This window comes from Magnolia sinica, chromosome 12, assembly GCF_029962835.1.
Source record: "Magnolia sinica isolate HGM2019 chromosome 12, MsV1, whole genome shotgun sequence".
Lineage (NCBI taxonomy): Eukaryota > Viridiplantae > Streptophyta > Magnoliopsida > Magnoliales > Magnoliaceae > Magnolia > Magnolia sinica.
The window spans coordinates 39,283,877-39,294,646 of record NC_080584.1 but is presented as its reverse complement, the minus strand read 5'-3'; the positions used below and the strand labels follow the sequence as shown (position 1 = coordinate 39,294,646).

Genomic DNA, 10,770 nt, shown 5'->3' with positions numbered 1-10,770 from the left:
TGGTCCAGGTTGACAAATTCTATTACTCGGTAGATTTTATCGTCCTGGATAGTCAACCCATTGTGGACATGAGCACTCAAATTCCTGTCATTCTTGGTCGTCCATTCCTTGCCACATCAAATGCAATCATTAATTGCAGGAATGGAGTTATGAGTTTGTCTTCTGGAAATATGACATTGGAGTTGAATATATTTTTCAATACGAGTAAACAGGTAGAGGATGATGATGATGCCCACAATGTTAACTTGATTGATTCTTACGTGGAGGATAGAACTCTGATGACCTTGTCCTCTGACCCTCTAGAGACGTGCCTAGCCCACTCCCATGATTTGGATGATGATATGATTTGGGAGACGGGGGCCATGCTTGATACTGTACTAGTACTTGAAGTTAACTGGTGGAGGCCACAATTTGAAGAATTGTCCCAAACTGATGTAGCACATCTACCATCTATCCTTAAGGCACCAAAGCTTGACTTAAAACCTTTAACCTCTGATTTGAAATATGTCTATTCAGGTCAAGATGAGACATACTCGGTGGTGATTTCTTCCCACCTTGGACAAGAACAAGAGAGTATGCTCATTTCTACTCTCATTGAGCATCCAAACCATAACATTTATTTTCCATCCAATATGTTCATAAGGTCACAAATAACTGTATGAAGAGGAAAAAAATATTCATATTGATCCAAAACTTTTGTTACCCCAAAAAGGGTTTCAATGGTAGACATTTAATCACTGCTTTTTGTAGTGTGGTCCATTTGATAGTTCGATACGTCTTATTTTTAGTCTCAAGCCTTAATACGAACTCACCAAGTGGATGGATGGTTTGGATATAACACATACCTCATGATGGGACCCACAGAACTTTCTGAAAACAATAGCGCTTTTTGAGAGAGATAGGCAATCAAAGATGGAACACATGATGGATGGTCTAGATCAATGATCAAGCAATTTTTCAATATGATCAACTAGAACCAACCACTTTTTTTGCCACTATTGTTTGGCCCAAAATTTAGGCCAGTCCAAGCATCATCTGGCCCACTTGATGAATGGCTTGGATCTCTCACACATGTTTGCCACCATCCGAAGTCTAAACTAAACATCACTTAAAACTATTTCCGGAAAACATTTAAACTTTCTACAATTTCCATAGAAAATAAATGCCGAAGAATAAAATTCCCAGCAACAAAATAAGCCCCAGCCACCCATTGAAAATATCGAGTATTTTCAACTATTAGAGTTTCTAGAAGCACCTAGCCACATAAACTAAGCCACTCATAGCAAGCAACACTACAAGAAAATTGGCCTTTACCGGCAGTTAAAACCGCCAGCAAAGGCTTAGAAAACGCCGGCAAATCCTTTGCCCGCGGTCAGCTAATAGCCGATAAAGCCTCGGTCGGTAAAGGCTTTACCGGCGGTCATGACCTTTACTGACGATTATGTTGGACGCCGCTAAATCACCAGTTTTTGCTACACTACCGAAAAATTGGTCAAAAGCTATGGATAAAATCCGTAGCTAAGGATGATTAGCCCCACAATGTGACCGTAGCCATTGGAACCGTAGCTCTTTAAAACTTTGCTATGGATTAAATCCGTAGCTATATGGATCATGGCCACAGACAATCCATAGTAATAGAGAAAATCTTTCTTATCAAAAAGTTTTTTAAAAAAAAGAAAAAGAAAAGGAAAAGGTAACTCACATGCATCCTAGTTTTTTTTTTTTTTTTTTACACCAGTCTAAGCAGCTAACATACCTTGGTTAATGTCAAAGATCTCCTTGTTGCCAATGATTGCCATTGTTTCCAAGGGACTAGTTTCTTCTGTTGATCTTCGGTGAGCTGTGTAGCAGTAGAAGGCATTATCACCAGTATTTTGGAGTCTTTCAACAGGTTCAGGCCCTCAATGCAAAAAATAATCTTATCTTCTGGCTAGAGTGGTCAGATTCAGAAACTCCTGGGATTTCCCGTTGTGGCTTGTCTGCGGTCATGATCTGCAGGAGTAATGGTGCACGGGTAGGTATGTATGGTGCTTGCTCAACGCTTTCGAATTCAAGCTGCAGGTGGATCTTTTCTTTTAATTTGGTCTGCATCCGAGTTATTGCCTACTGGGAGCTTGTTGTGTTGCTCTTCTGTTTAATGCTAACTTGGTGGCAGCCTCTAGCTATGGGATTGTGTGCTTTCCTTTAGTCTTGGAGCAAGGTTTTGTCTCTTTGCTAGTTAGAGAGGTTATCCCTTTCCCCATTTTCATATTAACAAGAGTTAAGGAAGCATTTCCATTCTTTATACAATAGCAAATACATACCTGTGCAGAAGGGGCTATTGTGCAAATGACAAAAGCCTTTCCAACAGTTTTAGTGCTAGAGGATCTGCATTTATTATTAGAATAGGTAGTGAAAATCTCACATTTATCTCAAAATACTCGCTTAGTTTTTTATGCCGAAAATCCAAATTCAATACTTGCATAAAAGCTCACCTTTGAATAATGGACACTCCACACTTCTTATAGAAGTCTACTCCAGTGTACATGGACCCTGGATAGAGAAAAAGGAAGTCTACTCGGATGCATCTCTCATGTTAATGATGCATTGTGATCGACTGCAAGCAAACAACATGCCCCAATATTAAGATAATCAAATGCAAACATTATCAGTTAGAGGAATAACAAACTACTCAAATGCAAACGTTATCAGTTAGAGGAATAACAAACTATGTTACATAAATGTGAGGGAATGAACAGATAGTACATGGCTTACATGAAGTTATATTTTAGGCTTCTAAACAAGAAATCACTTGTTATGCATGCCTCTTTGTCATGAAATGCATGCCTCACCAAGCGAAGCCCTCATCTAGGCTTACACATCTAGCATTTACTTGACAATCACTTGTCATTTCTGATAATTTTGGAAAGGTTTCAAAGGTCGATATGTTAGAATTAGCATTCTATTGATGTTGGATACACTTAAGTGACATGAGATGAGATGAGACAAACCAGGTTTGAATCATCTAACAAAACCTTCTCAAAAACTCCAAAGGGCAGGGCAACTGATGTTGGAATTCCTATCGAGGAAGGCACTTTTCCTTTTAGATATGAAAGTTTATTTGAATACCATCCCTAATTTTCCATATGCATATAGATTTACTCCAAAATGCCATACCAATGAAAGAAATAAAGAAGTGGAAGGGAAAACAGATCTTCAAAAAACCATTCCATATATTTTACAAGACTAACCATTTAACTGGTGAATTTATGAGCTGGTATAACATATCTACCTGCTTTTTATTAGAGTTAGGGATGGTGAAGATCCATCTTCTTTCAAATTTGTTGAGCTTGCATCAGAGAGTTCACTTTCCTCAATCTCACCATTGCTAAGACAAATGGATAAGGATCAGTTCCGTATTCATGTAGCTGATAGAAGTAGCATGAACACAAAATTACACAAAGAAAATAGTAAAAGAAAATTTGTGAAATTGGACCATAAGCTCATTTTATGAGGAAAATATAGGCTTATCTTGTAAATCATGAGATATATTGTCATAATCACATCATCCACAAATTCAAGGGATATATTTATTTACCTGTAAAGTATTTTTGTAGAGGTAGGTTTCAGGCATAACAACTTTGGCAAGATGTGATGGTTCATATATGTGGCATACAAGTAACTCAAATTAATCTATCAGCACCAACTTAGATGCATCATAATCTAAAAATTACCTTGAATTGATTACCAAACTAGCCAATTAGTGGACAAGTATCAGATGGTTAAAATTGAAAAATAAAAATAAAAAAATCCAACTATTCAACAAATAAGTTTCCACAAATCAAGGTTAAGATTGTTGAACCAATCTGATTTTCAGATTATAATCTGATCTACAGTGGACCCCACAATTTGAATGGCATAATGAGATAATGCACGCTGCGTTTACAGATCTTTATCTCTAAGTGCATGTGCATCATGCATCAAACTCTACCAAAGTATGAAATAACTTCCCATGCCCCAAATAGGGATGAATATTTTTGAAGATGTGCTCTTCTTTATTATGTTTATAAAGATGCGCTCTTCTTTATTATGATTATAAGAGAATGCTATCTTACAAACATTTGAAGAATCTCACTTCCATAAAGAAGGATATCCCCAAAGAATATTATTATTTAATCAACATAAACAAAACTCAATAAACCATTCCCGATTAATATAAACATATGAGGTTGTTCCCTACCGCAGCAATTACTATCATTTCAAATGCTTGAATCCCAGAAACACAGTCAGGATCCAGATTGGAGACAAGGATGGTGCACCTGTCATTTGTACCACTTATTCCAAGAGGCAAGCCTCCACCAAATGCAGTTGCAACATTTCACATATAGAGTAAAAGACACACACTTGTGGTGAAGCATCATTCAATGTTTTTATGATATAAAGATAGCTCTACTATAGAAACACACATTGGTGAAGTGTCATTGCACATAGAAACCCTTCTCGGGTTCTAGTCAATAAATTTGCATTTCACGTTCAGTAATGTAAGCCATAACGAAGCAACCAAAACAATACCTGTGAACATACCAAAATCAAAAATGCACAGCACCCATTTTGTAACACAGACAATGGCACCATTAATGTCCATAACAACTGAAGAAACATGAGTTATCAATGTTATAAAAATGAATTAAATTATATTAACTCCTAGAGGGTTAGAAACATTAACGATTTCTTTGAGTACAATAGTACAATATTTCTCAAACTACTTTAGACACAGACATGTTTCCATAGTCTAGACATGGTCACAATGAGTTGAAACATAATAGAAGAATAGACAAATAATGCCTTCAAGAAGCTTAATTTCATTAGCAAATGTTATTTTGTTGATCTTCTTAAAAAATTATTTACAATTATAAAGACTCTGAAAAAGAAGCATCTGGAAATAAATGAAATGTGAAAAAATATTATTGAATACAATTACCATTACATTTAATCAACATAAATGAAATGCTTACTTACAATTTAAATGCATTCCAGCAAGGCGAACACCCATCGACTTAATTCAAGAATAGAACAACGAAAAGAAAAGACACAAGGAGTTTAGCATCTTAAACTAAATGAAACACACAAAAGATGCATGTTAAACTCAATACAGAGTAACCATGAAGAAAATGCCAAGCATCAGTCAATTTGGGACAGTCTTTTGAACTAATCATCCTAGGCATATCCAAAAGTTTGATTTTCTCAGCCAAAGTTGGCCCATTTGCCACTCCATAGGTACCACATTCCATACCTTCTCAGGAGACAACATTGATAACCAGCCCAAGCTAGAACCCCTGACCCTGGCCAGAGCTAGGCCACATTCCATACCTTTCAACAGAAAATGGCAGTTATCTTGTAACTGTCAGTGACATGTCTATTGTAGGGAACAATTTAACTAAGCTTTGGTTTCACCACTATCTGCATCTACCACACATGGCATGCACATATAAACATCCAAATCATACTAATTGGGGTTCCAATGATCTAGAATACCTTAATGCTTAATACTGATGGGGCTCCTACCCTTACAAATGGTGGCCCATTAAATGAATGGCTAAAGATAATCAGCTAGCATCCCACAGAACTGGCAAAACAAGTGCCTGTAAACTGGTTTGAGAGAAGAATATTGACATATGAAATTGTTGAGATGCATTTTCCAATGGAACCAAGAGAGCATTAAAAGCACCTGACAAAGATTAAAATTGGCACCTTAACATTCCTAATCTTCAAATCCATAATGAATAAGAGCATAGTAAGCCAAAGGCATATTGCCATATCAAGAATAAAAATTATGCCATATCAGAACTGAAATGAATATGAAACTGGTAAGGTGAAGTAATGAACCTTCATCTTACTGGATACATCCCCATAGTAATGAACTTTCATAGAGGAAGACCTTCTCATACTCCTGTACATGATACCTTAAGTAGCTATCTACTCTAGTAATTGCATAAGCTTGTTTGGTTCAACTTTACCAAGTCTCTCGATGTAGACCGGTCTTCCTTCTTTAACAACTCCATGGTATCCCTGAAGGTAATAATACAAGACTTCTCCCAATGTTACATACTTAAAGTCCTTCAGATTAATATATGGTTACAGTGTTATAAATAGAAAACTTGAAATCTCTATATTCTGGAAATAATTTGAGAAAAAATATATTGAATTATTCCAATACAACAGTAGCTCCGGGCACCTTCGGCTTCTCGACGATAGGTATTGTGAAACAGAAGAGTAAAAAGGCTACAAAAATGAAGAAACCCGAGATATTGAGCTTCTATTTTAAGGATAATAATGTAGAAGATCCAAACTTGTCCCCACAATTATTTACAGATAGAGACCCAAATAGAAAAACAAGAATAGAGGAAATCGCAAAAGCTAATAAAGAAAATAGGTGCTACTTTCAGAGGTCACAGAATGCAGTGAACTGTCATAGGCAGTCTCGTCCCCGCTACATTTGCATCGAAATGGGGAAGAAAAGCACAATGCCTGAAGAAAGGTTATGTTTACACATTAAAGTATGAGAAAGAAAATAGCCGATTCTTATAACAACTTTGTTAGCATGCCACCAATCTGAGCATTAGGCAAAATTAAAGAGGACCATTACCAAAATTAATTAAACTTTGCTGCATAAATTTCCATAACAATTGTACAAATTTCCATCTATAAGAATTTTAAAAAGACATGGCGTTTGGCTAACAATTGCCACTATATGAAAGACATTGACAGTATGGAGGTCAAATTCAAAAGGCAATAAGGCCCTTCTAGTATGGAGGTTGTCTTTAAAGATGGCTTAGGATAAATACAAATATGTTTCTTAGGTCTATCTTGAGCTAAACATAATTCAAAAACTTGATAACTTGACTTCAAAGCCTAGTTCGTCCATGCATTGGCCTCACCTGATGCACAACTTATACGTCCACTTGGTATCCTTGCATAGAATGGCATATTAGGAAGACAAATTACATGATCCGCTTACCCAAGGATATGCATACCATCCTCAGGTCCTTCGTACAAATGCAGCCCTGTTTTGGTCATCCAGATAGTAAAGCCATACCCCATTCCTAAGCAACCAAATAGTAAAACATTCCTTAGGCAAGATAGTAGCTACACGACAAATCTTTTGAAGAAAAAAAAAACCCATAGAACCTATGCAATGAGAAAATATAGAAGATGATTAGTTATCTAGGAATGGGAATAAATAGAACTAGATGTAGAATGCTAACAGAATTGAATTGTGCTAGAACATAGATCTTCGATATGTTATTGCTAACAGGAATATCGATCAACCTATAGTTGGCTCCCAAAGGAACAACAAGCTTGGCTCTCTTTTTGGTAAGAGGGTACAGGTGGGTACTAGGACCACTTTTCTCAAAGGATGAAAATATTGTCATTGGACCTTAACCTCTTCTCTTACTAAAACTTTTATCCAATGGAGCACATCGAAGGATGACAGATCATTCTTACCAGTGAAAACAAATTTTCAAAAGCTTAATAGAATGCCTTTTCCTGATCATTTTAGTTTGGGAAATAAATCTAAATTACTCATATGGTTCTAAGAAAATGATACCAAAAAATGCCAACTGAATTAAATAGATATTTCGTATTTAGCATGAACAGTTTAATGAACTAATCGTCAATGAGTATTAGTAGCTAGTTGCCCACCTCTTACTTTTGTACCAATTTTATATATTCTGGTGCATCGTCAACAGCAACTAAAGCCAGTTCACAGAGTTTTAAAGCTGCATGTAGATCCTTTAAATGCCCCCACTTAGGCTGTCTCAGTAGGCCTAGAAAGAAGTGTAGATGTCATAAAATAAACTGACAAATGAGCAAGAATCTTCTACATAATGATCATAATAATAGTAGTAAAGGAACAGATTTCAAAAGTTAAGAATCCATTAACATTGATAGATCATGACCATCTGATTCTTTGAAGCCATTAAAGACACTCTCCAAAGTGCCTATACAAGTGGATACACAACAATCCTGTTTGTTCGTTTTGTGAGCTAGTTCATCTCTGTGTCATGGCACTCAAATTAGCTTAGCCTGTTCGATGTGTGCCACATGAGAATGAAGAAAATGAATGGTTGGCCAAAAGTTATCAGCAATCCACACTCAATGCATACTTGTCACAAAAGACATTATATTTTTCAAGAACACGACATTCACAATAGGATCCACATGATAAATAGTTCAGATTGCCTTAACTATAGCTCCACTTACATGTAATAGAGATTTAAACCCATAACTATTCTATCAATCCCATCAAACTCAACAACCTATTTCAATCCAAATAACATAAATCAAATCCATCTAATAAACTGCATAAAACCCATTCAAATATATAAATAATAATAATCATCAAAACATTCCTTGTTGAGCCATTTCATCAAACAGTTAGCATGCATGAAATATAGGAGGTATTTCACAATGAGGTTTTTAGTTTTTATGGCCATAATGGACTTCATGGCCATAAGGCAACAATATTTTAATATTAATCAGTGATTATGCCTCCCATGTGGTACCTTGCCATGTCATGTGTGAGTTTGTGCTCACTGAAATTTTAAAAAACCCACCTCACATGATAAAATTAGGCCCCCACACGTCTAGAAATCGAACTCCTCTTCCGCTTTCTTCAACACGTCTGGAATTTGAACTTCAATGCCAGTTAGATCTAACTCCTAACTCCTAAAAAAATCCAAAAACAGGACTCCTCACAAAATGCAATTTCTACAAGAAACCCACCACCAAATGCTTCGATCTCAACTAGATTTGCTCCAAGCCATATTTAAAACCCCAAAAACTAGTGAAGCGAGAAAGGCAAAAGGAAATCCAAACTAGATCTGCTCCAAGTTGTAGAGAGAGAGAGGGGGGGGAAAGGGAAAACGAATAGGGGAACAGGGCGCTGGGAGTAAGTGAGTGAGTGAGAGAGAGAGAGAGAGGGAAAGGGAAAGGGAATAGGGGAACAGGGCGCTGAGAGAGAGAGAGAGAGAGAGAGAGAGAGAGGGAAGGGTGGCGGAGGGCGCTGGGAGTGAGAGAGGGAGGGAATGGAGGTGGAGGGCACTAGGAGAGAGAGAGAAATAGAGGAGAGAGAATATAAGAATGAGGGTTCTATTTTTTTAAAAAGCTTTTTATGCACCCTTTGCTAGCGGCAGCTTTTAATTAGTGCTAAAAGAGTTCCTGTAACACCATTGGATCGTCAGCGGCCACACGAAGTGCTAATTAATGATTCTTACATTTGCTGGCAATTCGTGCTAGTCATCGGCCAAAAAAGTGCGGCAATGGCCCACTTTCTTGTAGTGCAATGAAGTGGATACTTTTATAATTAAAGCAAAAAAGGGGCAGAACATGAGCTTCAAACCAGTACATGATTATGATATCATTGAAATGTGACTTTGAGAGGGCACCTGACATAAAAACTTGATGGGTAACATTTATTCCCACAGCCAAAATGTCTGCTCCACTTATGAACACAATATCAGCAGCATCTGGGTCACCAAATATCTGGTCATCCAAAGCCACAAAGCAAAAGGTATTAGCTAGCAGATGAGTGTTGCAAGTCAAACCATTTTGACGGCAGGGCACGTAAGACATCACAAGAAAAAAATAAAAAATAAAATAAAATAAAAAGTGAACTGAACAAGTAACCTGCAGACAATCAATATGCAGTAACCAATTTGCAAGATGCAGAAGACTGTCACAACTGAAAAGGAAATGGTGTCTTTATAATGTTGGATTTCAACCATGCATTTTTTGTTTAAATCTATGTTACTTAAGGTACAATATGAGATTGGATATAGTGCATTAATCTTACCAGTATATGGATTCCCAGACTCCAAAGGGGAACATTGACTTGTCTCACCAGAAATAAATAGAGGTTAGACTAGAGTGATAAATCACCAACACTTTAATCTGGTGGTGACTCGTACTCCTCACATGGAACACATAAATGGCAATCTAGAAGTTCAAAATCATTGGGTCCCATTCAGTGTTGTCATACACTACAAGAAAACTGGTCTTTACCGGCGGTCAAAACCGCCGGCAAAGGCCCAAAAAACTGCCGGCAAATCCTTTACCCGTGGTCAGCTAACAGCCGGTAAAGCCTCGGTCAGTAAAGGCTTTACCGGTGGTCAAGACCTTGACTGACGATTGTGTTGGACACCACTAAATCTCCAGTTTTTGCTACACCCTACCAGAAAATTGGTGAAAAGCTACGGATAAAATCCGTAGCTGAAGATGACTAGCCCACAGTGCGACCGTAGCCATTGGTATGGTAGCTCTTTAAAATTTTACAACGGATTAAATCCATAGCTATAGGGATCATGGCGACCGACAATCCGTAGCAATATAGAACATCTTTCTTATCAAAAAGTAAAAAAGAAAAAGAAAAAGAAAAAGAAAAGGTGACCCACATGCATCCTAGTTTTTTTTTCTTTTTTTACACCAGTCTAAGCAGCTAACAAATCAGAATAGGAATAAACTATCTCACTGATGTTGACATTCTTCAAGTTCATGCCGGTAAAATCATCAACATATATATAAGAACTAGAACCTTATGACCAAAGGTCCTCTTCAAGATCCTAGGGGAAGCCTTACAACTAGTTCACTCCATACATCACCATTTCAAATTTAGAAATGCAAGTAAAACATACAAATGGAAGCATGGCCAGGTAAAGTATAATCGATCCATTTCACATGAATTGGTACTGATTTTCCTAGAATCATGATACCTAGATACTTTGAGAAAGA

At 37.0% G+C, this 10,770-nt stretch overlaps 1 protein-coding gene and 1 long non-coding RNA gene across 3 annotated transcripts in view; both read right to left on the bottom strand.

Moving 5' to 3' along the window:
- Window positions 1-1,673: 1,673 nt before the first annotated feature.
- Window positions 1,674-4,399, bottom strand: LOC131220449 (uncharacterized). 2 transcript variants are annotated; one of them, XR_009158588.1, is made up of 6 exons: window positions 3,578-4,396; window positions 3,231-3,407; window positions 2,755-3,113; window positions 2,475-2,596; window positions 2,304-2,367; window positions 1,674-1,992 (listed from the first exon to the last, which is right to left on the bottom strand). It is a non-coding gene; the product is annotated as an uncharacterized LOC131220449 (long non-coding RNA). The 2 variants fall into 2 exon arrangements; XR_009158587.1 differs by having other exon boundaries at window positions 2,755-3,407; window positions 3,578-4,399.
- A 4,880-nt stretch (window positions 4,400-9,279) lies between these two features.
- LOC131220022 (probable uridine nucleosidase 2) overlaps window positions 9,280-10,770 on the bottom strand; it is a 31,139-nt gene continuing 29,648 nt past the window's right edge. Inside the window, exon 5 of the mRNA XM_058214998.1 lies at window positions 9,280-9,525. Within this exon, the coding sequence (XP_058070981.1) occupies window positions 9,280-9,525 (246 nt within the window). The remainder of the gene's footprint in view (window positions 9,526-10,770) is intronic.